Source organism: Oncorhynchus kisutch, linkage group LG23, assembly GCF_002021735.2.
Source record: "Oncorhynchus kisutch isolate 150728-3 linkage group LG23, Okis_V2, whole genome shotgun sequence".
Taxonomy (NCBI): Eukaryota; Metazoa; Chordata; class Actinopteri; order Salmoniformes; family Salmonidae; genus Oncorhynchus; species Oncorhynchus kisutch.
In genome coordinates, this window is record NC_034196.2 from 43,566,337 (window position 1) to 43,579,739 (window position 13,403).

The 13,403-nt window shown below is 43.6% G+C and overlaps 1 protein-coding gene across 3 annotated transcripts in view; it reads left to right on the forward strand.

The window, feature by feature from the left end:
- Positions 1–44: 44 nt before the first annotated feature.
- Positions 45–13,403, forward strand: part of wdr7 (WD repeat domain 7) — a 323,738-nt gene continuing 310,379 nt past the window's right edge. For 2 of the 3 annotated variants that reach the window (XM_031802280.1, XM_031802281.1), the window contains exons 1-7: positions 45–175; positions 6,406–6,577; positions 7,950–8,056; positions 10,344–10,422; positions 10,995–11,169; positions 12,203–12,279; positions 13,073–13,192. In XM_031802280.1, the coding sequence (XP_031658140.1) occupies positions 6,419–6,577; positions 7,950–8,056; positions 10,344–10,422; positions 10,995–11,169; positions 12,203–12,279; positions 13,073–13,192 (717 nt within the window). In that variant the 5' untranslated portion in view covers positions 45–175; positions 6,406–6,418. Of the gene's footprint in view, positions 176–6,405; positions 6,578–7,949; positions 8,057–10,343; positions 10,423–10,994; positions 11,170–12,202; positions 12,280–12,671; positions 12,709–13,072; positions 13,193–13,403 lie in introns of those variants that run through there. The other variant, XM_031802282.1, reaches the window with a different exon arrangement.

Consider the following 13,403-nt stretch of genomic DNA (forward strand, 5'->3'; position numbering starts at 1 on the left):
ATCGATTAACGGCAACGCGGAACGCTGTCCCGTAATCAGCTGACTTGAGAGGATCTGCAAATATCCCGAGTGGAGTAATCAAGACGAATTAGACTACCGATGACCTACACTGACCGAGTATTTCATCAATACTGTTCCCTAGAAAAGTTTAATGGTGCAGTATAACTTGTCATAGGTAAGTGTTTTAAACGTATTTGTCCATTTTAGCTTCATTTTGTATTTTTTTAACCAGGAAGTTGCGACTTATAGGTGCTTTAATGTCAGCTAGCTAAGCTATCACCTGCTAGCGAAGCCAACGGTTTTGACCAAGGTATGCAATATAGTGAATAATACTGTACTGTCTTTTGTTACACGACGTTTTACTTACACTGGTATACGTGGATATCATAGCGAGCTATGGTAGTGTCTCTCAACGTATAATGTGCTAGCTAGCTCATATGTGTCAACCCATCATTATCTGGCTAAAATATTATCTCGCAACGATTTGCATCCAAAGTCTGTAATAATCGATAACCTAGTTACATGATACAGAGAAGATTGAGCTTCTTCTATTGACACACATGATAAATAACTCATTGAGTTGGTTATTTCATGCACCCAAACCTTCGAACAGGCATGCTGTCTGGTTGTTTGGTGATCATCTATTGAATGTTTTTTTTTTTTTTTTTTTGCGCAAGATCTTCTGTAATGTCTTCCGCACGCAGTTCACGGTAGACTTACTCCATCCATTACATTTCCCTACACTTGAAGTACCCTTTTATAGCTGATTTTTGTTTTTTAAAATATTTATGTCAGGGTGTTTCGGAACAGTATTGTGGATTCACTTGTTCTCTGTGTTTGGAAAGAGATGCTTGTAATGAGTGGGCGTTCCGGATAAGTTACATGGTGTCATCGTTCAGCCTTTTGTAGCTACCGCACTGTTTCCCAAGCTGCCAGTCGGTATTGTAGGACCCTAATAAAATCAACTTTACGCAATTCAACAATATTGACAAAGGTATTGGATTTAATAGGGAATCCACTACATGTATTAAACCCTGTTAAATGATTACATTGATATGACAAGAACAGAATGGATGAGACCAGGATAATTACCCGTCTGCCGAGGCTAGGATGTGCGATGCGCGCAGCTGCAACTTCGTTTAGCCGTTAGTGGTGATGCTAATGAAAAATCTATTGGTATATGGAAATTATTTTTCTCAATTAAATGTTAATTACAAAGTAGACTGTTAACGTTATAGGGCCCTATCAGCAAAGAGTAGAGTGGTTATGGTATCCTCATTCATTCTACAATGTAAGCTACCTGATACTGGACTAGTCATGCTATTAATATAATACAAGCTTACTTGCATTGATACCTTTTAATGTCAATGTATTGTACACAAAATGATCAACTTATTGGTTGCCAAAATCAAATTGTGTTTGTCACATGTGCCAAATATAGCCTTACAGTGAAATGCTTACTTACAAGCCCTTAACCAACAGTGCAGTTCAAGAAATAGTTACACTTTTTATTTAGGATATGTTAACAGTAGAATTGCATAATAACGAGGCTATATACAGGGGCCACTGGTACCGAGTGAATGTGCCAGGGTACAGTTTAGTGTAGGTAATTTGTACATGTAGATAGGGGTGAAGTGACTATGCATAGATAGCAGCAGTGTAAAACCAAATGGGGGGGGGGGGTGTCAATGTAAATAGTCTGGTTGGCCATTTTGATTAATTGTTAAGCAGTCTTATTGCTTGGTGGAAGAAGCTGTTAATAATCCTACCAATCCTCGACTTTGGCGATGTCATTTACAAAATAGCCTCCAATACCCTACTCAGCAAATTGGATGCAGTCTATCACAGTGCAATCCGTTTTATCACCAAAGCCCCATATACTACCCACCATTGCGACCTGTACGCTCTCGTTGGCTGGCCCTCGCTTCATACTCGTCGCCAAACCCACTGGCTCCATGTCATCTACAAGACCCTGCTAGGTAAAGTCCCCCCTTATCTCAGCTCGCTGGTCACCATAGCATCTCCCACCTGTAGCACACGCTCCAGCAGGTATATCTCTCTAGTCACCCCCAAAACCAATTCTTTCTTTGGCCGCCTCTCCTTCCAGTTCTCTGCTGCCAATGACTGGAACGAACTACAAAAATCTCTGAAACTGGAAACACTTATCTCCCTCACTAGCTTTAAGCACCAACTGTCAGAGCAGCTCACAGATTACTGCACCTGTACATAGCCCACCTATAATTTAGCCCAAACAACTACCTCTTTCCCAACTGTATTTAATTTTAATTTATTTATTTATTTTGCTGCTTTGCACCCCATTATTTTTTATTTCTACTTTGCACATTCTTCCATTGCAAAACTACCATTCCAGTATTTTACTTGCTATATTGTACTTACTTTGCCATCATGGCCTTTTTTGCCTTTACCTCCCTTCTCACCTCATTTGCTCACATTGTATATAGACTTGTTTATACTGCATTATTGACTGTATGTTTGTTTTTACTCCATGTGTAACTCTGTGTCGTTTTATCTGTCGAACTGCTTTGCTTTATCTTGGCCAGGTCGCAATTGTAAATGAGAACTTGTTCTCAACTAGCCTACCTGGTTAAATAAAGGTGAAATAAATCAATAAACGTATTGATGAAGCTGGGGACTGAGGTGATATTCTTCTCAATGCCATTGGATGAATCCCAGAACATATTCCTGTCTGTGCTAGCAAAACAGTCCTGTAGCGTAGCATCTGTGTCATCAGACCAGTTCCGTATTTGAGTGAGTCACTGGTACTTCCTGCTTAAATTTTTGCTTGTAAGCAGGAATCAGGAGGATAGAATTATGATCAGATTTTGCCAAATGGAGGACAGGAGAGAGCTTTGTATGCGTCTCTGTGTCTGGAGTAAAGGTGGTCTAGAATATATTTTTTTCTTCTCTGGTTGGACATGTGACATGCTGGTAGAAAAATCCTTTTAACCATATAAGTTTCCCTGCATTAAAGTCCCCGGCCACTAGGCGCGCCACTTCTGGATGAGAATTTCCCTGTTTGCTTTTGGCCTACAGCTCGTTGAGTGCGGTCTTAGTGCCAGCATCGGTTTGTGGTTGTACAGTTGAAGTCGGAAGTTTACATACACCTTAGCCAAATACATTTAAACTCAGTTTTTCACAATTCCTGACATTTAATCCTAGTAAAAAATTCCCTGTCTTAGGTCAGTTAGGATCAACCACTTTAGTTTAAGAATGTGAAGTTTCAGAATAATAGTGGAGAGAATGATTTATTTCAGCTTTTAGTTCTTTCATCACATTCCCAGTGGGTCAGAAGTTAACATACACTCTATTAGTATTGGGTCAAACGTTTCGGGTAGCCTTCCACAAGCTTCCCACAATAAGTTTGGTGAATTTTGGCCCGTTCCTCTTGTCAGAGCTGGTGTAACTGAGTCAGGTTTGTAGGCCCCCTTGCTCGCACACGCTCTTTCAGTTCTGCCCACAAATGTTCTATAGGATTGAGGTCAGGGCTTTGTGATGGCCACTCCAATACCTTGCCTTTGTTGTCCTTAAGCCATTTTGTCACAACTTTGGAAGTATGCTTGGGGTCATTGTCCATTTGAAAGACCCAATTGCGACCAAGCTTTAACTTCCTGACTGATATCTTGATGTTGCTTCAATATATCCACAATTGTCCTGCCTCATGATGCCATCTATTTTGTGAAGCGCACCAGTCCCTCCTGCAGCAAAGCACCCCCACAACATGATGCTGCCACCCCCGTGCTTCACAGTTGGGATGGTGTTCTACGGCTTGCAAGCCTTCCCCCTTTTCCTCCAAACATAACGATGGTCGTTATGGCCAAACAGTTATTTATTTGTTTCATCAGATCAGAGGACATTTCTCCAAAAAGTACAATCTTTGTCCCCATGTGCGGTTGCAAACCGTAGTCTGGCTTATTTTTATGGCAGTTTTGGAATAGTGGATTCTTCCTTGCTGAGCAACCTTTAAGGTTATGTCAGTATAGGACTCATTTTTACTGTGGATATAGATACATATGTACCTGTTTCCTCCAGCATCTTCACAGGGTCCTTTGCTGTTGTTCTGGGATTGACTTGCACTTCTCGCACCCAAGTACGTTCATCTCTAGGAGACAGAACGCGTTTCCTTCCTGAGCGGTATGATGGCTGCTTGGTCCCATGGTGTTTACACTTGCGTACTATTGTTTGTACAGATGAACGTGGTACATTCAGGCGTTTGTAAATTGCTCCCAAGGATGAGCCAGACTTGTGGAGGTCTACAAAATTTTTTTTCTGAGGTCTTGGCTGATTTCTTTTGATTTCCCCATGATGTCAAGCAAAGAGGCACTGAGTTTGAAGGTAGGCCTTGAAATACATCCACAGGTACACCTCCAATTGACTCAAATTATGTCAATTAGCCTATCAGAAGCTTCTAAAGCCATTACATCATTTTCTGGAATTTTCCAAGCTGTTTAAAGGCACAGTCAACTTAGTGTATGTAAAACTTCTGACCCACTGGAATTGTGATGCAGTGAATTATAACTGAAATAATCTGTGAAGAATTGTTGGAAAAATGACTTGTCATGCACAAAGTAGATGTCCTAAGAGACTTGCCAAAACTATAGTTTGTTGACAAGACGAGTTTTAATAACTCCAACCTAAGTGTATGTAAACTTCCTACTTCAACTGTAATATAGACGGCTACGAATAATCTAGATTAATACTCTCTCTTGGTAGGTAGTGTGTTCTACAGTTTATCGTGAGGTTCTCTACCTAGGCTTCTTGAGAGGCTCGTCCTGTGCCTAGGCCTGATGTTGTTGCTATAGGTGATGGAATGGGAAGATAATGATGCCTGTTGCAACCTGCCAGCCGGCCGCCTCAGTCCTCCCACTGCTCTGTCCTCCTCACCTATTATCGATGCAGCTGCTTGTTGTGAAATCTTAACCTATCCGCATCGAAAGAAACAAGAAGTTATCACGACACAAAGTGTGCTAACACAAAACCAATAACAATAGGTTACAAAATATACGCAGTTCACAGTCCTGCCCTGTTCATTAACGCCAACAGACGGCACATGTTGTTCTGTACGTCACACAGGTTGTGTCCTAAATCACAGCCTATTCCCTACAAAGCACTATGTGGTTCTATGGATCCCCCTCACTTCACTGACTCCATGTCCTGCTGTTGTAGGCTGATTTTAATTGATTAAACTCTGAAAGCCTGTGGCGAGAGATTGGTGGTAGACTTTGAAAGTCAAAAGCAGTGTGTCACTGTCTAGTACTAGTTTGTTGCACTGAAAGCAGAGGTAGTTCTGGTGCTACGACAGCGATTTCACTGAATTATCCAAAAATGAAGCTGATGCATCTTGGGAAGATAAAAGTGATGTTTCGCAGGCTGAGGTCTGCTCTGACTGAGACAACTCATGAGTGTATCATAAGGTACTGTACTGACGATTTTTAAACTTGGACACTGAATGACTTAGGCCTAACCTTTTGTGTTTTCAGTTTTCTAGAAGAATCTAGATGTGTCTCTAATCCCTAGCCTCCATTTTATGACTTAAAAAAAAAAAAAAAGTTGTGGCTAGACGACGAGGAATAATTTTCACGTTTTCTAGAAGTGTTTTATCTGCTTGTTTTGGAAGGATGTTGACCAGTAGACATTTTGCAGTAACATTTGTTGTAAATAGTGTAGGCTGTTCTGTTGTTCATTACCGTTTTTAACATGGGGTATCTCCACAGTTCTGCTTTTATTTCATCTACAGTTTGATCTTTACATTAAACTGGATATTTGGGATTTAGCTTTAACACATCAGTCATATTGAGCTATGTTACTATGGGCCAGTAATGTTTTAATAGGTGAATGATTGTGTAGCATAAAACAGATGGCCTTTAATTTGTTTTCAAGAGCCTATTTTAATTTAATTTAATTTTGTGTAAACATTGAACTTTTGAATGTGATTCATGGGTTTTCAGCCAGGTCATGAAAGCACTCTGAACTAAGTTGGCAGTTGGTTCTGCTTTTCTGTGTTATGCCTTGGTAATGGTCTCTGTCTGTCATTGGAGAAAATTCCTGTTTTGCGGTGCTTCCCTAAAACAAACCTTAGTCCATCGGTATCTCTGTCACTATCTTATGATTGTGTGAGTGTCACAATAGTCCTTACTGTTTTTATTTGAATCACCACAGACTATTGGTCATAGATTTGTGAAGAGGTTATTGGAAAGTGTGGAATTGATCTGAAAACTACTCTAATGTGCCGACAGTAACTCTCTAACTCAGTAACGGTACGTCACCCACTGTAAAAGTCTATGGTCTGCCCTTCAATAATGACCTCTGACCTCAATGCTGCCTTGTGTAGTGCCCTCCCACCAATGTTTGTCAGCTCTTTAACTCTTTCCCTCTCTCTCTCTACAGGTCAACAGAGAAAATGTCAGGAAACAGCCTGGTTTTACCCATAGTGCTGTGGGGCCGGACGGCGCCCACTCACTGCATCTCCAGCCTGCTGGTCATGGATGACCTCGCCACCATCATCACCGGCTGCCACGATGGACAGATCTGCATTTGGGACATGACCTCTGACCTCGAGGTAAGCCTGACGTGACCTTTGACCTCCAAACATGCGTTTGGGTCCGAAAGGTAAACATGTTACTCATTCTGGTTATATATGGAAGTTTGTCCACGTAGGACAGGGATTGGCAACAGGTGGCGCGGGGGTGCAAAGATTTTGGGAGAATTTCGGTGTTAGGTCAAAAAACGATTGTAAAATCACCAGGGTTTAATTTAGGAAATCTGTTCCCAAGTATTCCCACAAATAAATAAGAAAATAACGTGATCTCTATGAAATTAAACGTGTCGTTATCGGGGCTTTTCTTTAGCAAAATTACTAAGAATAAACAAAATGGTCAGTTGTCAACACCACATTAAGGTGTGGGGACTTTCATTGTATGAAAATGACGAACTAGCAACTCTATTTCGCTCGAGCATATAGCATTATCTGTCCATCGACAATTCATCTGCGTGGCGGCTCTCAAAACCAGACCGCAGAAACAGCTGGCCGCTACTTTCCAGGAGATTGTTTGTGAGGTGATTTACTTCCGGGTTAAGTGGGCGGGTGTTAAGAAGCGCGGTTTGGTGGTTGAATGTTTCGTAGGACGCATGACTCGACCTTTGCCACCCGAGCCCGTTGGGGAGTTGCAGCGATGAGACGATCAAAATTGGGGGTAAAAATACAACAGAAAAATACATCATCATAATACGACTTTATCCTTGGTAAATCTCTGTCGCGTATTACACATCTTAGATGCTTATAATAGCCTTATCTCTCCACACAGGAAATGGTTTTGATAGACTAGAATGGTCACATCTCTGGTCCGTCTTGGAACATGTGGGGCTTGGGCTCCAATTTCATTCATATGATTAAAATACTATATGCTAATCCCTCAGCCATAGTAATTAGAGAAAATAACTGAATCACTAGGAGCCCAGGTAATCTACTTCATTCCATTTATACATAGACTATTTTACTATATCAAGACAATGTATCTCAATCGGTCCCAAACACATTGATCATAGATAAATTATATAATGAATCTAACCAAATCAGCCTTATTGGTTCATGTTTTAGAAACGTACATTGAAATATATAATGTACTTGCAAAACATTTTTGTGCTTAGTTTTGGTCAATTTGGGGTGTTACACATTATTTGCATTTTCCGGCCACCAGACAATTCTCTCAACTCTCAACATAAAATCGTTGCGTGGCTGAATCTAGTTGTCTACCCCTGATGTAGGCCAAGCACACCTGAGTTGCCTGTGTAATGTAGTTACTGTGTTAATTCGCAGGTATAAGAGGATCTTAATGTGAAAGTGAAACAGCGGTGTGCCTCTGTCCTGTGGGTTGCCTATGGGTTGAGTGGTTTACCTAACTTGACTGTCCTGTCTCCTGTGCTGTTCTCAGATCAGTCCCAGGGCCATGTTGTTCGGTCACACAGCCTCCATCACCTGCCTGTCTAAAGCCAGCCCCTGCAGTGACAAACAGTACATCGTCAGCGCCTCAGAGAGTGGGTGAGTAGTGAATACAGTAGGCGTACCCCACAGGAAGTACAGTGGTGGGCGTACCCCACAGGAAGTACAGTGGTGGGCGTACCCCACAGGAAGTACAGTGGTGGGCGTACCCCACAGGAAGTACAGTGGTGGGCGTACCCCACAGGAAGTACAGTGGTGGGCGTACCCCACAGGAAGTACAGTGGTGGGCGTACCCCACAGGAAGTACAGTGGTGGGCGTACCCCACAGGAAGTACAGTGGTGGGCGTACCCCACAGGAAGTACAGTGGTGGGCGTACCCCACAGGGAGCCAATCAGTTGTGTTGTGACATGTTAGGGGTGGTATACAGAAGATAGCCCTATTGCAAGGACTTTGACAGTTTCTTCAAGTGCAGTCGCAAATACCATCAAGCGCTATAATGAAACTGGCTCTCATGAGGACCGCCACAGGAAAGGAAGACCCAGAGTTACCTCTGCTGCAGGGGGTAAGTTCATTAGTTACCAGCCTCAGAAATTGCAGCCCAAATAAATGCTTCACAGAGTTCAACTAACAGACACATCTCAACAGCAACTGTTCAGAGGAGACTGTGTAGATCAGACCTTCATGGTCGAATTGCTGCAAAGAAACAACTACTAAAGGACACCAATAAGAAGAAGAGACTTGCCGGGGCAAAGAAACACGAGCAATGAACATGAGACCGGTTGGGATCTGTCACCGTTGTCTTTGTGAGACGCATAGTAGGTGAACGGATGACCTCCACATGTGTGGTTCTGACCGTGAAGCAGGGAGGAGGAGGTGTTATGGTGTGGGGGTACTTTGCGGGTGACGCTGTGATTTATTTAGAATTCAAGGCACACTTAACCTGCATGGCTACTGCAGCGATACGCCTCCCATCTGGTTTGCGCTTAGTGGGACTATCTTTTGTTTTTCAACAGAGCAATGACCCAAAACACACCTCTGGGTTGTGTAAAGGGCTATTTGACCAAGAAGTATTGTGATGGAGTGCTGCATCAGATGACCTGGCCTCCACAATCACCCAACCTCAACACAATTGAGATGATTTGGGATGAGTTGGACAGCAGAGTGAAAGAATGGCACTCAACAAGTGCTCAGCATATGTGGGAATTCCTTCAAGACTATTGGAAATGTATTCCAGGTGAAGTTAAGTTGAGAGAATGCCAGGAGTGTGCATAGCTGTCATCAAGGCAAAGGGTGGCTACTTTGAAGAATCTCAAATATAAAATATATTTTGATTTGTTTAACACTTTTTTTTGGTAATACATGATTCCATATGTGTTACACTACATGACTAAAAGTACTTGCTCGTCAAACATCTCATTACAAAATGATGGGCGTTAATATGGAGTTGGTCCCCCCTTTGCTGCTATAAAAACCTCCACTCTTCTGGGAAGGCTTTCCGCTAGATGATGGAACATTCCTGCAGGGAGTGTTAGTGAGGTCGGGCACTGATTTTGGGCGGTAAGGCCTGGCTTGCAGTCAGAGTTCCAATTCAGCCCAACGGGTTGAGGTCAGGGCTCTGTGCAGGCAATCAAGTTCTTCCACACTGATCTTGACAAACCATTTCTGTATGGACCTCACTTTTTGCACAAACGGGAAAGGGCTTTCCCCAAACTGATGTCACAATGTTGGAAGCACAGAATCGTCTAGAATGTCATTGTATGCTGTAGCGTTGATTTCCCTTCACTGGAACTAAGAGGCCTAACCCAAACCATGAAAAACAGCCCCAGACCATTATTCCTCCTCCACCAAACTTTACAGTTGGCACTATGCATTGGGGCAGTTGTTGCTGAACAGTTGTTGCACTGACGTTGCTTCCAGAGGCAATTTGGAACTCGGTAGTGGGTGTTGCAGCTGAGGGCAGACGATTTGTACTCGCTACGCTTTAAAGCACTCGTCGGTCCCATTCTGTGAGCTTGTGTGGCCTACCACTTCGTGGCTTAGCCGTTGTTGCTCCTAGACGTTTCCACTTTACAGTAACAGCACATACAGTTGACCGGGGGTCAGCTCTAGCAGGGCAGAAATTTGACGAACTTGTGTTGTTAGAAAGGTGGCATCCTATGATGGTGCCACGTTGAAAGTCACTGAGCTCTTCATTAAGGCCATTCTATTGTCAATGTTTGTCTATGGAGATTGCATGGCAGTGTGCTCGATTTTATACACCTGTCAGCAACGGGTGTGGCTGAAATAGCCGAATCAACTTATTTGAAGGTGTGTCCACATACTTTTGTATGTATGGTATCAGTTATTGCTCTAATGTTGTCTATTCACTATCTGCTTTGTGTGTAGGGAGATGTGCTTGTGGGATGTCAACGATGGACGCTGTATTGAGTTCACTAAGCTGGCCTGCGCTCACACCGGGATCCAGGTAACGTATATGGCTTTTTTTCTCACCACGTATCTGTAGTCCACGGCTCTCTTCCACGGCTGTAGTCCACCTGGACTAATCCCCTGAGACTGTTGCTCCACCTGGACTAATCCCCTGAGACTGTTGCTCCACCTGGACTAATCCCCTGAGACTGTTGCTTCTGCTGTACTAATCCCCTGAGACTGTTGCTTCTGCTGTACTAGTCCCCCGAGACTGTTGCTCCACCTGGACTAATCCACTGAGTACCTTCTGGAGCTCTGCTCAAGCAAGGCATTTGATTGGTTTGTTGTGAGGTGTCATTGATTTACACCGTGTTCCCGCCCCTCTTTAGCTGTTTTCTGTCATATAACTTCCCCAGACTTCCTGTTTTAGGGATACCTGGTTCGTAACGAGGCGGGCAAAACCCTGACCTTATCACTAGTCTGTTTTTATATTGTGTCTGAGTCTCACTGGTCCTGTCCTCTACCTATTTCTACCTGTCTGCTGTGTAACGGACATTACCCAGAGATCCTAGGTGCTACTATCCTTGGAACTAACCCCAACTCTAACCCTCACTCTTCTCCTCTGTCTAGTTCTACCAGTTCACCATCGGTACGCAGCGTGAGGGTCGTCTGCTGTGTAATGGACATTACCCAGAGATCCTAGTGGTGGACGCCACCAGCCTGGAGGTCCTCTACTCCCTCGTCTCTAAGATCTCTCCTGATTGGATCAGCTCCATGAGCATCATACACTCACATCGCACACAAGGTAGCCTACTTCACACTATGCTATACAATACTATCCTATAGTATGCTATGCAATACTATCCTATAGTATGCTATGCAATACTATCCTATAGTATGCTATGCAATACTATCCTATAGTATGCTATGCAATACTATTCATCATATGCACACCACACACACACACACACACACACACACAAGGTCAGTCAACCATAGGGTTCCAAAATTTCAGGAGCTTTACCAGGTTTTCCAAATATCCCGTTTGGATGATGTCCAGAATCAGAAGGGGAAAAGGCAGGGAGGGAATCCTGCAAATTAGATTTTTGTAACTGAGCCTCTCTAACTGCCGTCCAGGAACAGTCCACTAACACTTCTAAAACTTGGATTAGATAGACCTCTGACCACGGTAACGTTGTTCAACCGTCAGTCTGTATTTGCCATGGTAACGTTGTTCAACCGTCGAGGTCTGTATTTGCCACGGTAACGTTGTTCAACCGTCAGTCTGTATTTGCCATGGTAACGTTGTTCAACCGTCGAGGTCTGTATTTGCCACGGTAACGTTGTTCAACCGTCGAGGTCTGTATTTGCCACGGTAACGTTGTTCAACCGTCGAGGTCTGTATTTGCCACGGTAACGTTGTTCAACCGTCGAGGTCTGTATTTGCCACGGTAACGTTGTTCAACCGTCGAGGTCTGTATTTGCCACGGTGACGTTGTTCAACCGTCGAGGTCTGTATTTGCCACGGTGACGTTGTTCAACCGTCGAGGTCTGTATTTGCCACGGTAACGTTGTTCAACCGTCGAGGTCTGTATTTGCCACGGTAACGTTGTTCAACCGTCAGTCTGTATTTGCCACGGTAACGTTGTTCAACCGTCGAGGTCTGTATTTGCCACGGTAACGTTGTTCAACCGTCACGGTCTTTTATGGCTGTATTGAGCCATTGATAGTTGATTCAAACTGTAAACTCCTGATTTGGGGCGGTAGGGGGTTAGAGCGTTGGACTAGTAACCGGAAGGTTATCATACCCCTCATCATAATGTGTGTTATCTTTTCAGAGGACACAGTGGTAGCAGTATCGGTCACTGGGATACTGAAGGTGTGGATCATCACTCAGGATGTCAACAGGATGCAGGTAGAGTGGGACTGAGACTCAACAGGATGTAGGTAGTGTTACTGAGTCACATCAGGATGTCAACAGGATTTAGGTAGAGTGGGACTGAGACACATCAGGATGTCAACAGGATGCAGGTAGTGTTACTGAGACACATCAGGATGCCAACAGGATGTCAACAGGATGTAGGTAGTGTTACTGAGTCACATCAGGATGTCAACAGGATATAGGTAGAGTGGGACTGAGACACATCAGGATGTCAACAGGATGCAGGTAGTGTTACTGAGACACATCAGGATGCCAACAGGATGTCAACAGGATGTAGGTAGTGTTACTGAGTCACATCAGGATGTCAACAGGATATAGGTAGAGTGGGACTGAGACACATCAGGATGTCAACAGGATGCAGGTAGTGTTACTGAGACACATCAGGATGTCAACAGGATGCAGGTAGAGTGTTACTGAGACACATCAGGATGTCAACAGGATGTAGGTAGTGTTACTGAGACACATCAGGATGTCAACAGGATGTAGGTAGAGTTACTGAGACACATCAGGATGGTGATGTGATCATGCTGTTAGCCTCCACACAATACTCCTATTAACCAGGAATTGTTCCAGCTAAGATCATGACTATTGGGACTAATTAGAGTAACTGGGACACACGCAGACAATTCAAATGTCTATTATAGTTCTATTGTTTATTTTTTTTTGTTGTTTCTAGGAACATTAGCGGTCGCTAAGTGTGATGGAAATGAATAATGCAGTTCAGTCACTTCCTACGTGTGTGTTTCCTCTTCCTGTTCCCCAACAGGATCTGGATCCAGTGTTTGAGGAGGAGTCTAAGCCCATCTACTGTGGGGGCTGTCAGAGCATCTCCTTCTGCACCTTCACACAGCTCTCTCTGCTAGTGGTCTGCTCCAAGTACTGGAGGGTAGGTGGCTAGAGCCCATGCTCCCTGGGTCTCTCCCTCACTACCCTGGTTGAAACATTCATAGAATCACACTGTAGACCTAGGCCCCTTCGATTAGGCCTGTTTCCAGATCTGTTTATGCTGTCAATATGACAATAGGAGTTGTGGCAAGACGACACAAACCGATCAGGCTACAGTAGCGTAGCTTTGTGTTTGAGTCTTCGGCATGGGG